The sequence below is a fragment of the Aphelocoma coerulescens genome, chromosome 3 (genome assembly GCF_041296385.1).
Source record: "Aphelocoma coerulescens isolate FSJ_1873_10779 chromosome 3, UR_Acoe_1.0, whole genome shotgun sequence".
Classification (NCBI taxonomy): domain Eukaryota; kingdom Metazoa; phylum Chordata; class Aves; order Passeriformes; family Corvidae; genus Aphelocoma; species Aphelocoma coerulescens.
In genome coordinates this window covers 79,602,551-79,625,833 of record NC_091016.1, presented here as the reverse complement: position 1 = coordinate 79,625,833, position 23,283 = coordinate 79,602,551, and the positions used below count along the sequence as shown (strand labels likewise).

Genomic DNA, 23,283 nt, shown 5'->3' with positions numbered 1-23,283 from the left:
TGTTGGTTTTTTTTTTGTTTTTTTGTTTTAAAACCATTAAAATTCAGAGCAGAGAATGGTAATTGGGTTGACTTATGGTGACCTTCAATAAGGTTAAGAAATACCTACTCACCTGTATTATCAAGTGTTACCAGCTGATCACAATATTTGAGCTCAGAGGGGCACATGATACTTAGTATGGTGTTTAATGTGGGCCACAAGGCCATCTATAGCATTTCAGGGCTTTTTGTGACACAGGGGAGACACCTCTTGAGAACTTGCAGGTTATTCAGCTAACTTGGATTGCCTTTTGAAATTTTCTGAAGTTTCTTTCTTCATAACAATCTATCCTGTTGTGTGCTTTAATTTCTTGAGCAGTTAAACATTTTAATAGCTACCATTCTTGATTGAAGCAATAAAGGAACGTCAGAGGTGCTTATTGGAAAAAAAATGTATTTGTTAGTCTGTATTTAATAACTTTCTAGAGTAGGTCTATCGACAGTCTAATTTTATCTATTCTGTCTAAAGGTTTTAGGTGGTGTGTCTTGAATTGAGCCTTGAGGCTTTATCTTTTTTTCCTTCTGGAATAAAGTGTTTATGCCACTCAGTGGGAATGAGTGCATGCTTACACTGCATTTTTAACTTACTAATTGCATTTTCAATTCTGTAATTGTATTTGTTCTTTGTATACATAAATACATAAATGACTTCAAAATAAATTGTATGACTAATTAATTTTACGCATTTGAATTGAATAGGGTAAGTCAGACTTTAAATATCTCAATAGAAGAGAAAATCTGTTGGAAACTGTGGATGGTTTCACTAGACTGACTGTAGCTTCAATATTAAGTATTTATTTCAAAAGAAGTTTAGCCCCAAATAAAATTTGAAAATTTAAAACTCCATCTTAGGAAATGGAAACCAGTTGTTATAGTTATGGGTTTCACAATTAAGTGCTAATGACCTGAGCACTCCAGTTAGTTCTTTGGCTGTTGATTAGGATTCCATGGTGATTAGTGAGTATGAGAATGCAATCACATCCACAAATCAGTCCAGTGCTGGATGAGGTGGTCCAAAGATGGAGAAATAGAACATTTATATGTAGTCTTAGTAGGGGTTTTCCCCATGCTGTAAGAAGCTGAAGGATAAAATGTAGAGAAGCCTATCTTTCCATCCCTCTCCAAACTTCCATGATTATTAAATTATAGTACTGATTTTTTAGTACCATGATGCAGGAGAATAATGTTGCTGATACCTGTGAAGGGCAGACAAGATGCATGGTGATACTCACATAGGCACCCTCTCTGATGTTCAGTATTTCCTTCTTATACTTGTGAGCAGGATTTGTTCTTCCATACCATGCAACCATGTATCTGGTTTTCCTTTTTGTAAATCTAGTATTTTAAGTGTTTAGCTTGGACATCTACATTATTTTGGTGTGCTTTATTTTCTTTTGTTACATGTTCTGATTATACACTGTCTTTTTAACATTTAAAGCATTTATCTTAAAAAAAAAAAATTATAAATATGAATATTTTTCCCTCTGCCTTCCTGTGAAGCAGATAACTGAATGTTTATGTGTGCAGAAACAAAGAACTATGGTGGTACCCTTGTTGACAAAGGAAACCCCAAAAAGAAGAACTTTAGGATCTCTGCTCAGCACATAACTTTTCTGTGACCTTTCTGACTGAGCAAAGGTGACCATGTGCTGCATCTCCCTTTAGAACTATCTCCAAGGGTACATTCTTAACTCAGAGAAGAAATGCTGCTGTTTTTGTCTGGCAGTGCAAGCAATCCTCCTACTACTGCCCTTCGGTTTGCTGCTGCTGCTCACACACCTTTTTTCTCCTCTACTGTGCAGAGGTCATTTTGTGAAAATAACATTGCCCACTTCTGTTTGGAGGTTTGGGGGTTTTTTTTTGTTACTTTCCATTAGCACCTATGGATCTGTACTTGTCATCTATTCACATAAGGAAAGGTTTTTCCTACTCTGCAAACCTTACAATCTAACTGCAGGAATCATGTCTTAAAGGACTGTTTTCTGAGAGCATGTTGTGATGCAGATGATGATGTTTGCGTTTAATGGCAGGAGCCGTTCATTTTATGTATATTCATACAGTGTCTTACCACAATAGACGTGGGTGAGCTTTGAAGTGTCTCAGTGAAAATAATTAGCAACAAGCATGGATAGACACCTGAACCTGTAGAAGGGCTAGGAAATTCCTGTGGCTCTTTATTTGCATTTAGAATATTGTCTCTAAATGGTCAGATTACCTTCCTGAACTGACCATCAGTCTGGAGAGGCCAGACCTGTCAATGAATTAGGAACATCCAAGGAGTAAAATGCCAAGTGTTTTCAAAAGGACTAAGTATTTCTCGGTTCCTGTTAGCTGTCCCCTGCTTTTTTTGCTTACACTGTGTATTACAGAAAACTGCTGTACATCAGAATTCTGTTTTTTCATTTTGTCTATATGTGACTTTTGCCTCCTAAGGAAGCAAAATATTCACTAGGACTATATTGTATTTTATAGATCTCTGAACAGGATTCTGCTATTGCCTTTCTGGCAGAAAAGTCTTGTATCTAACAGGTTTTTTTAAAATAAACTATATAATATTATATTAGAATCAAAAATAATACATCATTACATCATTACAAGCAAAGTTTATAGGGAAAGAAATATCTCTGTTAGGCAATGTTTGTAGCTTAGAAGGGGCCCAAAAACATAAATAATTTTTTGAACACACAAGCTCTTTTTAGCTAGAGTCACTAATGATAGTGTTTTTTCATGAATAGTGATAATACTAATTACTTCAAAGACAGAGAAAAGAGAAGGAAGGGGAAAAAAAAAAAGGTGTCTTCTTTATAGCTGTATTAGTAATATTTACATCTTCAGTTCCATGGTTCTTACCTCCAAAACTCATTCAGTGTAATGTTAAATCATGGAGTCATAAAAGGCTGGCAGTGCATTTAAGGAGTGACAACTTTGTAAGTAGAACACAAGTGGACTAAAACAGTGTAGCACTGGGCACCCATTTCTGTTTTATCAAGCTGCAATGACCTGCACAGTATAGCCCAGTACAAGTCTGTATCTGAGTGCACAGGACACCTGCTTGTCATTAGCAGCTGAGCCTCCTGCACCACTGTAAATATCAGGGAACAAATTTATACCTGCTACAGTGTTCAGGTGTGCTTTTTCTCTTTCAGCCCTGCCATAACCATGGAATACTCTCAAGTATATGTGATTCTGTGTTCACTTTCCACTATGTGCAACACAACACCCTGAGGGAGCAGTAGAGTTTATAAATCTGACTTGAAGGCTAGAGATGAGGCTGAATTCATGTAAAATTGCCCCTCTCTTGTTTCCAGGATAAAAACAAACCATAATGATTAACAGCATTACTATATATGCAAGTATCTAAAGTTAATCTAAGTAATCTCATAGTCCTCAAAGCTGTAGTAGTAATCTGCGGGGTTTTCCCCTACTAACGTAAAGAAAATATTATTTAAGCTAACCTACTACTTTGGAAAAATATACCATTAGGTGGAAAGATGCTGGCAAAGAAAAGCTAAGTGCACTAGCTTGGCTGTGAAATTTCAGTAATCTTCCCTCTAGCCTTGGCTGCCAGACTGATGTTGAAGAAAAGCTTAAACATCCTCCCTCCCTTGTGCATATTATTACATGCCTCTGGAACTTTTTTCTTCTGCTCTGTTATTCTCTTTCTTTGTAAGCTCTCATGAAAAGAAAGGGAATAGATTATAATAATATTGTAGCACCAATGCTATTGTGTTTGCAGTAGCCTTAGTCCAAGATAATGATTTGATTAGCATGGCTTTTTCACTTACTGGAATTAAAGATACATGGATTTTCCTGGGATTCTGTGCTTTCAGGATGATTTTTTTCACCTTTTTTCTTCAGCTGTATGTCTTTGCAGAGAAGTTGGAGGTTTAAAGTAGGTATAGAGCCTTCACTAACAGCCAAGGGCAAAAAATTAATGCAATGAGTTATCACAGTAATTCCTGCAGATATTTGTGATCTTTGTGTCCTGTGCAATGCATTTGTTCAAAAGGGCCATTGTTCCTTAAATCACTGATGATAGTTCTTCTAATTTTTTTCCCTACAATGTAGTTGCTATGAATGAGGTTTGACATTTCCAATTTTGTTATTTGAATGGCCTCAAGGAGCGTTTGAAAAATTCGAACATGCAGAATATGAAACGCTTAACAAGAATATGAAAGACAAACTAATAGTTCATAGTGCAGTGAAGAAGCAGAGTGATTTAGTGCATTCTAGCAAACTGAAGAATTTTAGTGGTGTTGAATTACATTAAAAAAAAGTTTTATGGCTTTAATTAAATTGTTGATAGAGCTATATTTTCTAAAATACTAAAACTTTTCATATCTTTCTTCTATAGCTTCTTTTGCTTCTTGCTATATATAACGCCCAGAAGTTGTGTGTGTTGGAAGTAGTCATAACAGATAAGCAGAGCAATTCCCTTTGCCAGGGGGGTAAAATCTTGATCCCACTGATACTAGTGAGAATTCTGCTCTCAGCCTCAGGCCTTGAATCAAAAAAAGCACCCTTTAGTACAACTGGGTTTGAGTTTTCTAACAGAAGCAGTTATTGTAACTACTCAGAGACATCTGTATCACACTTAGAATCTTACAGGTTGTTTAAAGAGGAACAAAAAAGATCCTTTTCTGAGTTAATTCAGACATTGCAAAAATGAAATAAAATCTTTTTGGAACAGAGCTTTGTTTATTCACCCCTTCTCCATTTTGCAGCAAAATTTGTTGTGGTTCATATATTTGATATTTGTATGATAAAATCTTTACTATTCTTAGTAGAAGGAAAAGATAAGATTATTTTTCGCTTACAAAATAGAAGTAGTTTCACTTGTTTCTAGAATTTGGTTGTGTTCTGTTAAACTTCTAGTGCTCCTAATTTTGTGTTTTGAAACATATATATTTTAACGTGGAAATAATTATTTTTGCAACAAAGCAGTGCCTAGAGAGAATGAGTAATATCCACCCTCATTTCATTCCGTGTGCTTCTAATCGATATTAACTTTTTTAGTTGATAGACTTGTGATAGCCTTTTTTGTTTTGAATATGTGAATGATTTTCAGCTTATTTCTTTGCTTCAATAATTGCGAATGAGACTTCAGCTTTTAGATCTTGAATTTCAGTTTTGCAGATGATATTCATGCTGATGATTTATCTCAGCAGTGTGTCTTCTCTGTAGCACAGACAATAGTAAATACAGCTTTGGCTCGAGGAAAGCTATTCTTTTTTTTTTTTGTCCTTGTCTCTGTAGAAATACTGCAGCACAGTCCAGCTTGATTCTGGAATAGACTACAGGAAACGAGTGCTTCCAGCTGCTGGAAAACTTTACTACCTGTAAGTTTATCTATGATATTGTATTTGCTCTCTTTTTCCTTCTTATTAGCCAATAATTTCCTAGTCAATGGGAAATGAAAAATGCATAGTAGAATTAGCAGGGTGTGACTTTTCCTTTCTTTGCCTTCTGGTCCATTTTGTTCAGCAAACCGCCTTCCATTATGCCTTGATATTAACTTCATTAAACTACATTTTCAGTACCCACACTAGCATCATTTATAATGTGTGACTGAATAAAAACTAATTAGATTTTTTGGGGAGGTGTGGTGTTTGGAGAACTGAAGTGACAGATGGTTAGAAAGTAATGAATATCCTCTTGTAAGAGATTGCACAATTCTCTTATAATAGAAGAACATCCTTATTGTATTTAAGTAATTAAGTATTTATAGAAGTCCAATGACAAGGATTCATTTAATTTTGGGTGTTTCCAATGCTGTGGATTAAAAAATCCAACACCCTTCTGTTTTGACAGATTGTTTGTGTTTATCATGACAAAATTTCTTTAGCACTTTATATTTGCAAATCAATATATTTTAAAATATATTCACAGTTGTGTTTATGGTTGCAGTATAAATCTGCCTAATAGGAACATCCTCTTTAATGCTTTGAAACCTTTGCAGTGCAAACATTTTTCTGTCTTATATTTTCTCTTGTAATATTATTTAATGCGTGGCAACCTGAACAAAGCAGACTACAATAACTTAATATTAGATTTATAACAGTTGTACCTTTAAAATACTGATTTAAAAATCTTGTTTCCATTAAGAAAGGTGGGGTAATTTTATCTCTGTAACAGGTGTTTGAAACCAAGTATGTCCATGCTACTTTTTAATGAAGTTAGGTGTTGTAGTTGTTTGTCTGGAAGGAGGATTACTGCTTGGTAGAATTAGAACTGGTAACTCTTCCTGCTTCTGAAAGGAAATGACTGAATTTTATATATGGAAAACAGGTCCAATGCAATCCTTAAACTGTGACTGTATGAACTTGAGAAAAGTAGCTCTTGTTCTATATTCTTGCCTGGCTTCACTTTCTCTGTGCTTTGCCATGTCTGCTCAGAAGTACTTTTTGAAGCCACTGTTGATGCCCGTGTGTTGCTCATCATGGCCCTTGTTCTGATTGCTGCTCTCTATGCCTTGGTGCTGCTTCCTGTGCCTGCTGCCCTCTGTTACTCTGTTGGACACTTGTGGAGAGCACCTGCCATGTTCTTTTCTCACTGTCCATACTCTGAAGAAAGGAAAAGGATGTTTGTGGTTTCTAGCAGGTAATAGGCTAAACATGGTGCCTGTGTCATCAGCTCTCAGAGGAGAAGCAAAACAAACAAGTTCCAGGGAGTAGTACCCAGCCAAAATAGTTGTGTTCTGCTGTAAAACTTGTGATCAAGTGAATGGCAGAGATTGGCAATAATTCTGTTTTATGTTCTCTTACTGGAAGGATGGTGGTTGCCCTCAGAACTTGATGTGTAAATCATTTGGAAGCAGTGGGGTGGGAAATTATTAAAAAACCCCCATAGCTGCCAATGGAATTCGGTACTTATTTCCTTGTCCTTTCTTCTTTTGAGGGAACCTCATTCATTTTTCTATCCAAACTGGTTATTGGAGCTTTCAGCCCTGTAGAACTAGCTTAGTATGTGGGGATACCTTTTGTTTGGTTTGTTTTAAAATTAGATACTGTACAGTATTTTGCTACAGATTTTTGAAATTTAATTAGCAGTCTTGCCCCCCAAAGCGAAAGTTCTTTTCCAACATGTATATGTTCTTCTATTAATAGCTATAGTATCATTGCCACATTTTTTTAAGAATTCTCTTGATGCTTCATATTTTGTGTAGTCTTATCTTCATTTAAAATATGTAACTGAGGGTTACTTAAAGCTGTTTCATACTCATCTGGGAGCAATCAGTGTAACAATTACAAGATGCCTGATGAAAGCAACTTCATCGGTCTCAGGTGTTTATTTTCAAAACAAACTTTCTTGGCAATTAGGTACAAATATCCACCTTAGCATCATATTCTCCTATTTTTTCTGGTAGCCTTTCCATCGAAATTTCTCATACTGATATGCATGCACATGCACATACTTTCTGACATACATACACACACACATATATATACACACATACACTCTTTACCCCCTTTTATGGCCTTTTTTTTCTGGTGGTGTCTGTTCTTTTTCATTTATCATTTTGTCAGAGGAAAGCGTCACACCAATATCAATGTTGAGAGAAACTTCTAGAATTTTATGTAACCAGAAAAAGTTTTTTAAAGTCTTTGAAATTGTGGGTGTTTTTTTTTTCTCCCAAATTCTTTGTATCTACAAGATTTGTTATTATTAAGCTTTAGCTAAAAAGTAGTTACTCAGTTCTGCTGTTAACATTTTTAAGGTGCTTAAGGCCTAACGAACAGGAGAATATTTGTTTAACAAGCTGATCTTCATTTGTCATTTCAGGGGATGTCTAGAACTGTGTGAAGCAGTGTGACTTTAGTGCATCAAGATCTATAAAATAAGACTTTTCACACTGAAAGAGTTTACACAAACTTCAGTGAAACATCATATATCCTAGTTCTAGTTTGTTGTCTACCATAACATTAATTTACTATTCTCAGCTAGAAATCTTATCTATCTATCTATCTATTCATCTTTAAGAATAAAACATTGAAAGGTTGGCTCTCTAACCTATTCAGTGATTTTAAAAAGTTCTCTGATTGGACTGATTTTTTAATTCTTGTGGCCCAGAGGATGAATGTAAACTTTACTTCCGCTATCAGCACAGATACTTTGCATTTTCACCATCTGTGGTTGATTTTTTTCCCAAGTAGTATTAGGAACAGAGGCTGGGAAACTGCTAAAACTGCTGATGCAGAGATCATACTGGTATTTTTAATTTCACAGTTTAATTTTGCAAATTGTTTGATCAATACAATCAGTTGACTTGACACAGTCCCTGTCCCCCCCCCACCCCCCCCAAAAAAATCTGCTTCAACATTTAATTTCACAAAGTCTCCTGTCAGAAATTTCAAAGGATATTTCTTTGGGTGCTTGACTGCCTTGCCTTGCCTTGTCTATTTGCTCTTATTTTGCATGCAAGATAGAGCCAGAAGCCTTTTTTCTCATTGTGTACACATAGTGTTAATGGATCTGCTCTGCCTGTTCTGCCTCATTACTGGAAACAGCTCAAAACACAGAAGTCTTTCAGTGTATGCAAATAAGGCAGAATCATCTACCTGAGAGTTAATATTCTCTACTTTTAAGTGTATTCTAAATGTAATGTTTGTATTTAGAGCATAACATCCTGTTCTCTTTTTTTTATGGGCAAAAAGCTAAGCAGGCTCAGGCAGCTGTTTGATGTTGGCTTCAAGTGTTATTAATTTCATATTCTATTATTCTTTTCACTGTAGCACAAGTGAAGCTGATGTGGAGGCTGTCATGGATAAGTTGTTTGATGAGCTGGCTCAGAAACAAAATGATTGTACGTAAGTTAATTTCTCTTGAAAGAGAATACATTTAGAACACAATGCCCAATCTCCACTGACCAATTAATAAGTTCCATTGCTGTATATGGGTTGATGCCACACTCAAGTGGCAGTCATTGTATCAGCATTTTGTCTAATTTATGTGTTGAATCATGTGCTATTATTCATGAAGCTATGCATTTCCTATCTGTAAGAGATGAATTTTATAGTAATTATCCAGAGAAGATTGAGTCTTTGTTCATGTTCCCATAGTAACTAGACCAAGGATTCTAAAAGTGCAAGGCAGAGAGCTGAGGCTGAATAAAGCGTGTGGAACCATTGCAGACTTCACGTTTGAAGAGCTGTGCGACAGAGTGAGTACCCAGTCCAATCTAGATCAGTTAATGCTCAAAAAAAATTCAAACTGCACAAACTTGCTATTTTCCCAAGTTGCAGTAAATTAAAGAAGCCTTTTTAAAAATCTTGGATAACAGAAATAGTTTGAACTTAATGGGAAAAAAACCCCTTCCTCAAAAGAACCATACTAATTTTCTTTTTAATGATATAATAAATTCACTCTTAGGTGTATCACAGATTGTCTTCAAAAATCCTACTACAATATATGCCTGGCCTAACATCACTGCTGGTGTATGAGTGGTGGTAGCATATCAATATGTAAATAGCAGTCAAATGCTGTTTTTATAATCTAGGGTTTCAGTTTGACACTCAAGCAAAGGAGTAGTGATCCTGGCACCACTAGGGTAACACTGCTGTTCCATGCTTTGGTTTCAACTGTGTGTACAAGGAATGTTTAATCCTAGGCCTTCTCAAAATATGTCAGATTTTGCTAAATGCTGCCACATTCTCTGCTTAAACATGTGAGATGTGAATCTTGAAAAGTTCTCCTTGTATTTGACCTCCAGTGGGTTGGAAGGCAATTCCCCAGGAGTTGCATTGTACTTCAGTGATCACTGTACTGATGTCTGAAGTTATTGTTAAATGATCACAATCCTAAACTGGGCCAACAGCACTTTTGATTCAGGATGGTGACCTGTCTTTTGGTGATAACATTATGCTTTCACTTCCTTGCAGCTACCAAGTTGATAACAATTTGGATAAAAATTTCACTGGTTGTGTTTCAGACTGTAGGTTTTAGACTGTTGGTTTTCAGTTTGAGACAACCAATAAGCCATTTCTAAGAGTGGAGTTGTGTCATGGGTAGAATAGCTTGCTTTTCACTAGAGATTTTGAGACTTCTTCTGCCTTGTGCCTCTTAAAGTATTGGAAGCTAAGCTGTCAGCAAATACTGGTCCAATTCTTTAGTCCAGTAAATGCCTTATGTACTTAAATGGGATGATAAATTGCTTCTAAGTTGAAGTGCTCTGATTAGCTCATGTCAGTGGCCTGAAGGGTCTCATTCTGGATGAGAATTATTTGGGGTTCAGATCATCTTGGCGTAATGGAGCTGAGGGTCTTGGTTTGAACTCAGAGCAAGTAAAGAGAATCCTTCTGAAATGTTAATTGTTGTTTAACAGTATTGTTCTTACATGGATTGCCCAGGCCTTAGGGAGCCTTGCTGTCTCATTTCAGATGCCTTCTGCAGATGTATTGTGGTAATCTCTTACAGCAAAATCACATGCTTAAAACAAAAACAACATGGCAGACAGTAAATGGTTTTCTTTTGACAACTTCCTCAGTCATCGCTGATTTTTCTCTTCAGATCACTGATGTATCTTCATAAATATTACATTAGCATGTTGGTATGGGGTATCAGTGTGCTTCCTTCATAGGTAGAAAAGTGTAGTCATGAACTCCAGAATTGTCCACTAAATTTGGATGAATGGCCAGAGTTGCCTCCACTGTGATTTTTTTCACGACTATAAACTTTTGCAGTGATTCATAGCAATGGTAGAAAATTTCCCTTGGTGTAAGCTGCATTTAGGACCTTGCCTGCCCTGCTGCCATTAAAATCTGCTAAAAGGCAAAATTCAAAAAAGGAAAAATTCAGCTGTCAAGCCATGAAACCATGTTCCTGTTTTTCATAAATTCTTTTAAATTTTGATGGAAAAACTTAAACGTTCAGTGTCTTTTTTAAACAATCAGAGTGGGAAATTGCTCCCACTCATGTCACAGAAGACATAGGCAGGATCCAGAAGAGTGCACTGGTGGTTTATAGCAAAAAATGACCCAAAATGAGGAGACATTCAACATGACAGGAAGTATAAAGTAATTTTTATATATTCCAGTAAGCTGGCTAACAGTGGGAATGATTTGTGGAGGTATGAAGCAGAAAACTGTAGGGTTAGCAACAAGGTATTGTCTACCTCTTGTGAAGCCAAATGGTAGGTAAGTTGACAGGCATCGTAAGTGCTACTATTAAAAAAAGGGAAGTAGAAAGCTGAAAAAGACATAATGAAAAGCAAGATGGGCAAAAGAAAATACTGGAGGGGAATTTTTTTGTATTTGCATGGAGTGAATCTGCAGGTTTCTTTGTGCAGGGCATGGGGACAAAATCCCGTGGGAAGGCAGATTGTATGAAGGGACATGGGGCAGGAAATCATCTTCACAGGAGCCTGTTGCAACCAGGGAGGAGCTTAATGGACAGCTCAAGCAAAGCCTCCAGGTAGATAAATGAAATTTAAAGTGGTGTTGTAGGAGCTCATTAAACTTCTAACAGAATTGAAAACAAGATTTGCAGTTGGTTTTATATCAGTTTTCAGACATGGTGACAAGCATGATAAATGGGAAGTACTCATTAATGGGGAAAAATGAGAGATAATTGCTATTATCGAAACCTTGTGGGACAATTCATAAAATAATAATACAGAACGGGTGCTTACAGCCTACTTAAAGACAGAGTGGCTAAAAGAGGTGGAGAACAGTGTGCAACACTGAAGGTACTGGTACTTGCCTTAAAGTTAATTAATACAAAGTTCTTGAGTACGTATCAGTCTACTAATTAACAACCCCAGAAGGATAGTACTCATAGGGATCTGTTGCAAATGGAGCATGAGGTGTATTGCTCCTTGAGCACTTGGCTATAAAAAGCATATAAAGAAAATACACTGTTGTATGTTATGCTGTAGATGAAACACAGGAGAAGGTGAAATGTAGTTAGCCAGAAAATTGCAAATGATAATTTTCTAGCATAAAATGTACTAAATCCAGTACAAGGTCATTTGATGGGAGCTTACAGTGATGAATTCATCTAGAATTTTGTGTTGTGTAGGAACAATCTTCATTTTCTAACATTTAATGAAACCAAAAGTTATTCCAAACAGTGAAGTTGCATATGTGAATGTTCAGGAAGAGTAGTTTTCAAAAGCAAATGGGAAATGTGACTAACTGTAAAGGGAACTGTAAACAACAACAAAAAGAGCAACACAAAAAAACCCAAGAAGGACTCTTTGAGGAGGAAGATAGTAGAAGTATTTCCTGCGTCACTGTTGAGACAGAATCAAATAATATGGAATGAATGGCAACTAGTTATGAAGTGCAGGAAAATTATAAAGATCATGGGCAAATATGTCCATTCAGATAAAAAACTTCTTAAGTAAAATTGGAGTTTTGATGCTTTATATTATCTGAATGCTACTGGCTTATTCTTAGCTGGAGATGGACTTTTAATAATGATGTGGAAAAAGGAAAAGGTTTTGCAAAAATTAAGTGTTCTAGGTGAAGCAGAGTGAAATATTCATTTCACTAAAGGATGGTGAAATAATTTTCAGTCTGTAAATAGTTAACATTGTTAAAAATAGCCTGCAAATACAATGTGTACCATTGGAGTCCTGGAAAACTAGGCTGAGATCTCTGACTAGCTTTTTATTTTTGATAAATGTTGGAGTGCAAGAGACATGCCATGTCACTAGAAGAATGCTCTATGTGTCAGTATTAAAAACCAAACAAGTAAAATTCACACATGCCTATGATGATGGGGGGAACTGCAGGCTGTTGGTCAGATTTTAGTCCAGAAAGGGTAATGGAGAAGCTGATTCTGGATGCATACAGTGGATAACTAAAGAATGGAAATTAAATTAATTCTCTGGTCTCCCTGACTTTGTAGGAAGGGTTTAGTTTTGAAGATGCTGTTCTTACTAGGAAAGTGGCATTATGCAGTCTCAAGAAAGTATTTTTTAAATGGATGGCTAATTTAGTTAACTAACCTATAAAAAGAAATATTGCTGAAGGTTTGTTGTTTGTAGCATTTCTAATGAGCACATTTTTATACTAAGCCCAGTATAACAGGTTTTTTCTCCAGGAGTTTTGAATATAACATAAATGCTAATGCAAACTTGCTGTAAATACAGAGTACTGTGTGTATGGGGGAGGAGCAATAAAGACAAGAATGCTGTGTGCAATTTATTTCTTACCAGAACTGGTATTTTGAGGAAAGAGTTGGTGGTTTTTTTGAGAGTTTGTTTTGTTTTGCCTTTTTTACATCTAAGCAGACACAGAGCTTCCTTTTATTGTGTATTGAGTCAAAACTGGATGCCATTTTAGGAGGTAGTTTTTGTGTTTGAGCTGCATACTAGTTTTTAGGCTTAGCCATCTCTAAAATGCAGGAGCTTGAAGTACCCCATGATCTTTCCTGGTTTTAAAGTGCCTAGAACTAGGGATGTGAGGGAGTCAGGGTCCCTGCTCCCTGTTGACAGCTCTCACTGCCCCTGCACATGCAGTGAACAAGTTCAGCAAGCTAGCAGGGGAATGTGCTCAGTCCATTTTGAGGGAATAACCAGCTCTTATCCCCCTCATACTTCTGGGAGTAGGCAATACTTCTCAGTTCATGATCAATCTGTGCAGTCAGTTCAGACTGAGTTTTTCCAAGGCTTATAACTTCCTTGGATTTGAGGGGGGTTTCACGGGACATGTATAGGAGATTTCCCTCATACCAAGCAACCTTTCTTTCAAATTTGACATGCCTGGTCCACATCATGGAAGTACCTACAACTTACAGTATTATCCTGGAGTTGCAGTATTATTTTTTGAGTTTTCTGAAACTGTTGTGTACCACTGCTCACGTGGGTGTCGGTAATCGTCGCAGCATGAGTGGACAACATTGTACTCAAAACTTGGTTAATTGATTTCCTTTGGCTATCCATTACCCTGAAGTGTCCAGAAAAAACAGTTAAGTTTTGCAAGAATCAACATGTGAAAGGATCGTTGTGTTGGCAAAATAGCTTATCACTCAAGTGACTCTGCTCTCACTTCGTTGCCACAATCTGTCTTCTAGTCTGGTCTTGGGTAACTGTTGCATTCCAGGGGATAAATATCCAGACCTAAAAATGTACATTTGTTGGTGTAGGATTAAGGAAATGTGTTTGAAATTTCTCAGGTAATTACTTAGTGATTTTTGTAATAGAATATTTCATATGAACAGCCTGTAAAACCTCTTCAGTTTCGTTGATGTTTCCTTCAAAATAAAATCAAAATTCTAAGGGGAAGTATTGAAACATTTTCCACTTTGATATCACACAATTTCCTGAGATGTCAGTTAATACATAATAGATGAAAATAAGAAAGCAGGAATTGGTAACCTGATAGTATTTGTAACATCTCCTAGCTTAAGTAGAATTTTTGTAATAGCTTTTAAATTAATACCTGGAGACCTTGGGAGTTAGAGTTGATAACCTTTCTGGTATTACAGTATTTCATTTCTTGTTTCATATGTTAGCATCAAACTTTTTCATGTCAAGAATATAAAGAGTTATTTCTGTCTAAAATAATGCATCAGATACTGGTAATTACTGATTGTCCATTAATGTTTATAAAAATAAAATACAGAGAATATATTGTATGCAATGCTGATAGGATATGCAGTTGACTTGTTAAGCTGTTGTGTCCACCAATTTGTAAATCATCGTTTCCCAGCTGAGGATTATCCCAAGTTTTAGCTAACTTAGTTAATATCAAATTCATACACTTTGCTTTTTTTTCTTTACTAGCTATGTGAACATGTGGAAAACCAACAAAAACCTGGATGAGAGGATACTGATCTATTTTGGTTGCTTTAAAGCAAAGGAGAAGCAGTTTTTCAGACCTGACATGCCAGGGTTTACGTGGCAGTGTGGCACGTGGTGGTCTTTGTCATGGGCATGAAGCAGTTACCCAGTACTAGAATGGAGCCCTGTGAATGTGCTTCTCCAAGTGTAATCAGCCAGGAGGTTTTCATGGTTTTCATCAAAATGTTTTTTATCATACCACCTTTTCTAAGGCCCCATAAAATGTAGCCCCAGGAGGCTGGGACAGGCACCAGGCAGAGTAGGGACATACAGTTCCCAAATTTTAATGCTAACATTGACTTCTCCCATTCTTTGGGGCCTTTAATTTCTTTCTTCCAGTTTCTCCATCTATACAATGAGGAAAACACTACCAGTGGTGTTAGATTCTTGCAAAACATAATTAGTTTATTTGTTAATTGAGTTAAATGTGTGAATGAAAGATCACCAGATACCTTTTAAAATAAAATGTATATATTAACTTGGTTTTTAAATCCCGATATATATATATATGCAATTGTGCAAATATAAGTCTCATCCCATTTTAGTGTGTTCACACATGACGAACAGGGTTCATTGCACCTTAGAAAAAATCACCCTCTGCCAGTCCCCTTTCTTCACTTCCCTTTTAAATTCTTCCTTGAAAACTGGCAATTGTGGCAGTTTGATCTGGTATAAATAACACGGACAACAGTGTGCCGGCTGTGTAATGTTTGACGGAGCTGAGGGAGTCGGGAGATCCGGAGTGCTCTCGGTGCTGCCCTGGCTTGTGCGCAGCAGCTGCTGCCCTCTGCCGGGAACGCCGGCTGCGGACCGCTCAAGCGTGGGAGCCTGCTCCTCACAGAGCTGCTTTGGTTCATGGATCCTGTAGGCTTTCCACTAAGTAACCTAATAAAGCCTTTCATCCCGCTGCCCAGTACCAATGAATGTAGTGTCTTAGCATAATGCTAACCATTAGCAAACATATGGTAGCGTAAAAACTCTGAAAATACATTTAATATCAGTATTTATGTTGTAAAAGGTTATCCTACTGTGAATTTTTTTTCCTAGTAGTTACTTAGTGCTTCTGAAATTGACAAAACAGAATTTTTGTGTAGATTAGCACAACAAATAAGTGGTGAACAGTTTCTGTTAGGTTGTAGTTCTATTGCAATAGGCATGCTGTGCAGACCAGGAGGAAGATGTAGTTCTTAACTTGAATAGCTTGCGCTTCAACAGGAAAGATGTACTTAAGCTTTAAAAAAAAAGTAAAGAAAAACTCACCATTTTCAAATACATCAAATTATTTAGAAATGCAAGTGTCTGTTTTTGTCAGCTGAAAGTCTGCTCTATGTGATGACATAACTCAGCTGCATTTGCAGTTTAATGATTCTGAATAATTTTGAGGCGACTATCTTTATTAAAAGCTGCTGAATGTATCCACAGTATAATTTGGTGTCATCTTTAGGATTGTAGGATTGTCAGGTATAGGTGTCAACAAACATACCACAAGCAAGCACTATTTTCAGTAACCTTTTAGAAATCATAGTTTTCCTTAGTTTGTGATCTTAGTTCTATTCCTAAGAGATTAGCTTTTGCAGCTTAAGCTCTAGACTGAGAGTCTGTCGTTCATTAGCTACATTTGCTTTAAGGATTTAATCAGCTTCTCTACCTCCCCCAAAAGTTTGCCTTATCTTATTCAGGAGTATGTTTTATAAAATAAACTCAAGAAACTTATTTCAGGTAGAAATATTGTAATACAGTAGTATTGTAATAACCTCCTTTCTGTTTTATGTGCCTCAGAGATTAATTTTTACAGAGCACTCCCTTCAGTGAAAGCTGCATAAACCTCAAGGGTTTAGATCCTGTACTTTATAGACCAGGGAATACAAGATTTTTGAAGCTGATTGTAGTTTTAAGGGTTTGCCTTTTTAATTTAATTTTTTGTTCCTTGAATTCTTGAATGTACTTCTCTCTCTTTCTTTAAAGCTTTGTTGGTCATGGTTTTGAAATCTTAACAGTAAGTGTAAATATTTAAATAGACCTATAAATTTTTTAAGGCTTAACTATTTTTGGAGACCATTTAATTGATAATGCTATACTTTGGAGTTGGAACTGGAAATTTAGCAGTGAGAGCTTTTAGAGCAGAAACATGCCTTTTGCATTCTTCTAGTATTCAGCCAGCTTTGACTGTATTGTTTAAATAAATACATAAATAAATAAAAAGAACTGGAAATTGCAAGCATCTTCTAAAGCAGAAGAGCAAAGACCTGAAACAACTTTCCAGTATGAGAAATGTGACTAAAAAACTTTTGCTGTAAGAACAAGCAAAATTACTTCTTAACAGAATGCTGTGGTGAGATAACTTGAGATAACAAGGGGCTGTGCTTGATCCAGAAAATATCTTCAACTCCAGGGTTTACAGATCTTAGATTCTTGCTCTCCTGGTTGGAACTAGGTATCTTTAAGGTGTCTTCCAACCCAAACTGTTCTATGGTTCTATGATTTGCACTGCCATCAGTATCTTTAAATTTTTTAAACTGAGTTAGCCATGCTCTAATGACTAACTGCACCTCTTCCCATTTTTATTTAAACTCCAGCATGCTGTGGCATCATATATCATGCCTTGGGTTTTTCTGTTCCTTTCTTGGAGTTAGGATTTTGACATATTATCTCAGTGCACTGTTTTATGAGCTTCATTAGAGATAATGTGTTGTTTGTTTGGAAACAACAGAGCTTTATATTTTTTTTAAGTTTATACTTAATGATTAAGTTGTAAATATTATCTGGTTTTAAACTGTGTGTTGGTTATAGGAAGTGTTAAGTTGTTATTGGAGTGTTAAGAGTGTCTGCACAAAATTATAATTACTGTCAATCATGAGTCTGGAATATCTTGCAACATCAACAAAATATATACATTCTCTTGAGATGACATATCCTTTTCTATCATATGTAAAACATTCTGTATTCTTCAGACAATCTCTAAAAGGTGATATACTGGGCCGCTGATGAGTCAAAAAAGAAAGAAGATGCTTTATACTATAATTAAATGGATTATATAATAGAAACAGGAGACGACTAACTCTTAGAACAGCCCACAGAGAGCTCCAAATAATAAACATCCTACTTGAACTGAGATGATGATAGCTGAAAATGCATTAAGTAGACAGAGAAACAAAAACAAATGAAGGTGAGAACTCAGTCAAGCAGGCTGAAGTGGAGTAAACACTTTGTCAGGAGTGTAGCCCATGTTAGTGCTGATGTGTTTTGCATTAGTGTGATGCCTGTAAAATACTGACTCTTGACATCAGAGCTAATGACAAAAATCCACAACAGTTTTACAATATATACACATTCAGGAACAATAATACCATAAGAAAGACTCTTACCTGTCAATGTTTTGAGTTTTTAAAAATAATAATATAAGCATGTGAAAGAACTAGTAACAAATGGTGAGTGACAGTCATTACATAAATGTCTTACTGTTCTGCAGTTGAGTTTTGATCAATAATTGATGAAACAAAAGAGATCAGACAGTACCAGAAACACACACCAAATGAAGTTATTTTTAGAATATTATTCAGAGGAGACTAATCAGGCTAAACTTTTAGTAAGAGGATTACATATATATGTATCAATATTAGGAGGATTTGTGGCTTCATTAGCAACTTCAGAGGAAGAAATACCTTCATGTATGCTCCTAACTAAAGCAAAATACTTTCTGTGACTGGTTGAGATTCAGAAAATAAATTTCAGCCCTGGAAGGTTATACAGAGGACAGTGCTTATGTGTCTAAAATTGTGTTCCTCTAGCCTTGTTGCCTGTCTGAGCTGGTGGTGTTGGCAGTCGGGACCCAGCCAGTGCTTGCTGCAAGATGAGGGAAAAAGGGCCTGAAGACAGTAAGGCAGTCCTGTGAAGGTGAGGGGGAGGGCTGTGGGCTGCTGGAACATCAGAAATTTGCTCCTTGGTGGTGCTTCTGTATATGAACTGTACAGCCAGAGCCTCTAGCAATGGCACAATCTGGCCTTGAACTCATTTCGCCATCTGTGTTCCTGTGTGGCAGAGGTGGTGCATGGGTGCTTGTGCCAGCCCCATGCCAGGTTTAGGGGGCAGCAGGCCAGTAAGAATGTGAGTTGAGAAGCTGTCAGGGTATCCCTGCATCATGGTCTCTTATGTTCAGAACATTTCGAGTTAGCTGGTGGGTTAGACCAGCTTTGAAGCAACTACAGGCAGCACGGAAACTGGACCAATAGCCAGGTTGGAGGTATAAAAAAAAGGCCTTTAATCAGTCACCAGAGCATTTGTAAATTTGCTGGTGGTTCCTTCTTTTTACACTGAGTAAGGCAGAAGGAAATTAGAGGACTTCCCGAGACGAGAGTAAGTCATGCTGGGAACGAGATGAAAAGCTTTGTCTTTCATCTCCGGGACTGTCTCTAAACTCCAAAAGAAGAGCGTTTGAGAACTCCTCTATGTCAGGGACTACAGCTGATATCAGCTGGGCCATTTGTAACAGCAGAATGGATGACTCAGCATTTCAGTTGGGTCTTGCCAGACCTGAGTCTTGTCAGGGAGGTACCGAATTTAATAAAGTACTCATATGCTGCTAGGCTCAGATCTTTCTAAGTGTAAGATTTTGGAGTCTCCAAAGGCACATTTCTGCCAACATTTACAGAATATTATCACTTAGTGTTGGTGTAGATGTTTCAGAAGTCTTGTTAAAGCTTGAAATGATCTGCCTTTATGCCGTTAATAAGAGGAATTCTTGAATTGTTTGCTTTTTGCACTGCTGAAGTAGATTGAATTCCTGTTTGACTGTGATAAAGATGCATATTGTAACCTTCTATGAACCATGATTTTATGTCTGTATGAAAAGTAATATAAGTATTACATCTTCCATTCTTCCCATTTGAAATGCATTAGCCTTATTTTTGTCTTCCATCTGTTTCGTCCCTCTGACTGCCCAGGTTTTTCATTCTCCTGTTTGGATATCCACCAAGGTACCCACCAAGTTCTTAGCTGTATAGCTCAGTTGTTGGGCTCTTCAGTTTGCCCACTTTGCAAAAGTTTGGACACTTTAATTTTTAGTTATATATGTATTTATTTTAGGAATCAGCTTTTAGTATTTGATACTTTGAGATGAAGAGGGTGTATTGGTATGGTCTGGGTGAGAAAGTGTGTCACACTGGGGCAGGGCAGAATAATTCCTCAGGGTTTTGGGTTTCAGCAGATGACTGCTTATGCTCTTCATGTGATAAAAGAATGAATCAGCATAGCAGTGATGTCTGTAATTTCTTACCTAAGGGGAGATACGAGAAATTCTTACCTTTCTCATGTACAATGAGACCACTGCTGTTCTCCCTCACAGGTACTCATCACAGAGGCATACTTGATCTCCTCTGTGTTTAACAGTACTCCAGTCCTAAGTATGGAATAAAATTACCCTTACCTAAACTATTTGTTTATCACTAATCTTAAAATCTCCAGCAGCATCCTGGTTGTGTTGCTTTTAGTGCTCCCATTGTTTTCTTTTTCATTTGATACTCTGGCTGTTCAGATGTATCACTTGTATCTAGTGGCAAGGTGTCCAGTGAGTTAGCTCTGTGTTGTTTCCATCCATCAGTTCCTTTCGCTTTCTTGAACCTTTTCCTGCTTTATTTCATCAGAACTTTTTGAGTTCAGCTACTGTGGTTTATCCAGATGGGATTGTGGTTTTTCAGAGGTGTTGAATGAAGCTTTGCTGGTGGCCCTTGGGATGATGAGGTTTTGGTTTCTGATGAGTAAGTCCATAGTAGTAACTAGGGGACTGAAATGGAGGGAGAAAATAAGCAGTATATATAATCCTGAGGGGAGAATATAGCATGTACTGCTCTTAAACACTGCTCAAAAGAATTGGAAGTTTTTGTAATAATTCTTTTCCATAGATGCTACAGGCAAGTTGGGTGCTTGGGAATGGGAAAGCAGGGATTGATTCATGAGACTGCAAGTGGGAGAGCTGGCAGAGAGTGAGAAGCTTTAATACCTGCCTGGAAGGTTAGCTTATTCCCATTAATTTTCAGAAGAATTTTTGGAATGCCATCAGGGCTTCTCTCTCCCATGCTTGTGTAGAGACCATTTCTACAAGTTTTTTATTCTAGCATCTGAACAAAACCCAAAGTCCTGTTCATGGGCAGCTTAAAATTGCTTAAAATAACTTCTTGTGGAAGAGCTCTAGTTAAGAAGTTACATGTGGCCTACAACAAATTTGTCTAACAATTTCAGTTCCAGAAAATATTTTGTATTTATTGGTTTTAAGATAATAGCAGTATTGCAGTCCTTTATAACAGTATTAAACTGTTGGTACAGCACATGGTAGACTTCATTAGCTGGGAAGGGAGTTGTGACCATGCAAAATGCTGCTGAACTTGCTCTCTGCAGTACTTGCAGACAAGATTCTGAAGTATTTGCACAAGTAAAACTGATGGAATGAGTTCAGGAGTATGAATTTTAATAGCTCATGATAAAGTACTGCCTGTGGTACTGATAGGATAAATCTTGCAGAAAAAAATACCTTCCATGTAATGAAAAAGTAATTTTAGAGGAGTGTACTTGAATGAGCTACTACTATTTGTGATTATTTTCTGTTGATGGTTAAGATACAGAAAGAGAAACTAATGAGTTCTTCTTGAAGATTTTAATTTCATCATTACAGGAGAAACCATGAACAAAAGAACTGCTGCAAAGTTGTATTTTTGTCTGTTTCCTCTTGCTTTCAGTACTTGAAACATATGATATTTATTCAGTCTGGGTTAGTCCTGGGTGAACTAAATGCAGGTCTACTTAGGATTTAGTAACTAGCCTATAACCCTTTGCATTTCAAAATATTGCTGCTGGAAAGTATCCTAATAGCTATTCAAATTATTTGTGCTTCAGGTTCAAATCTTCTATAGATTATGGTTTATAGTGATTATTTTATTTGAGGTTGTTAGAAGAGATCATAATGTCTGGGTGCAGAAGAGCCACACTTTCACTGTTCAAGTAAAGCCAACAGTATGAACACCCCCATGTACCTATGTCCCTACGGGCAATTGAGCATTCCTCAAGCGAGATCCAGTGGAATAAAAATAAGAATATGATCAGGACTTTACAGCTCTCTTCTGTTACTGAAGTGTGCCAAGATACAGTGTTTATGTGTCATTCTTTCATGGGTTTCCATTTCTTATGGTTTGTTTTGTTTCAGCCTCTTGGAGCCAGCGACTATTTGGAAATATCAAAGCATTTTGACACAGTGTTTGTTCGTGACATACCACTTCTTACAATAGCAAAAAGGACACAAACTCGTCGTTTCATTACTCTTATTGATACCTTTTATGAGCATAAGGTGAGAACCAAGCCTTTCCTGTATGCAGAGGAATAATCTTGGGAGTCCTAAAACTGACTGTTACAATTGTATTGAAGTAAGGCTTTCTGTAGTAATGGTTTGGAAAACATAAGCAGAATGAACTAGGACTGCAAAGAAACATCATTCCAGCCTCACAAAAAAAATTGGTCCCATTGCAGTAAAGGCAAATAAACAAGGGGTTTTTTTGTTTTCTGTGAGTATTAAGCATGAGCATAAATATAAGCCTGAGCTCATTTGCCTTTCTTGAATGGGAATGTTCTTTCCTAACCCAGGAAAACAACAGAAGCCATGTCATTATTTTAATAATGAAAGATTGTGCTGCCAACTGTGCTGGAGTGAATTAAGTTTTTTAGATTTTAATCTGTATGGGCAGTTGTTCAGGAATCAGTGCCTTTTTGATCAGGAAGGAGGAGTTAGTAGCACAGTTACATCATAAAGTTTAAGGAAACAGTCACTACTACAGTAGCCTTTACATTAGATTGCAGAATTGCTCATGGAATAATAGTGATAAATGCAGCACTTCATGTGGATTAACAGAGATTTCAATCATGGAAGCAAAATCGGCGTAACTAAACCAAAGGGAAGTTCCTGTTTACGGTGATTTTTTAAAAAGTGATGCCAGATATGAAACACTGTCTTATATGTGATAATATTTGCACACACTTAAACATTTATGCAGTTGGGAAATGTCAGTTGAGGTTGGTTCTTACCAAGAATGTTCTGGCATTGGCTGTTGATCAGAAAGGCCCCAACTCAGCCAGGTACTGAACTAACTCAGTGTATGAGTAGTCTCATTCAAATCAGCCAGATTCTTTTATGATTTGAAAATGGACATTTGCTAAGACAATATGCTAATATTACACTAATCTGTTAGAAATAGGGGGATGGTCTGCTCTGTATTTGTGCTGTCATTAAGAATTGCAAGCAGTCACTTTCCTCCACCGGAAAAACACAAGTGTTAAACTCCCATCAAAAGTAGTTGGGAAAAATACCTGAGTATATTTGTGGATGCCTGTCCACAATGCAAGCATCTTGCCTACATGCTCTCAACAAGAGTCTTCTTCTGTAGTATTATTTCAGTCTGTCTTCATTGCAGCCCCCCAGAG

At 36.8% G+C, this 23,283-nt stretch overlaps 1 protein-coding gene across 3 annotated transcripts in view; it reads left to right on the top strand.

Moving 5' to 3' along the window:
• The window catches only part of AFG1L (AFG1 like ATPase), a 62,648-nt gene that overhangs the window by 36,359 nt on the left and 3,006 nt on the right, over positions 1 to 23,283 (top strand). For all 3 annotated transcript variants that reach the window (XM_069011022.1, XM_069011021.1, XM_069011023.1), the window contains 4 exons: positions 5,295 to 5,377; positions 8,771 to 8,841; positions 9,098 to 9,198; positions 22,016 to 22,156. In XM_069011022.1, the coding sequence (XP_068867123.1) occupies positions 5,295 to 5,377; positions 8,771 to 8,841; positions 9,098 to 9,198; positions 22,016 to 22,156 (396 nt within the window). The remainder of the gene's footprint in view (positions 1 to 5,294; positions 5,378 to 8,770; positions 8,842 to 9,097; positions 9,199 to 22,015; positions 22,157 to 23,283) is intronic.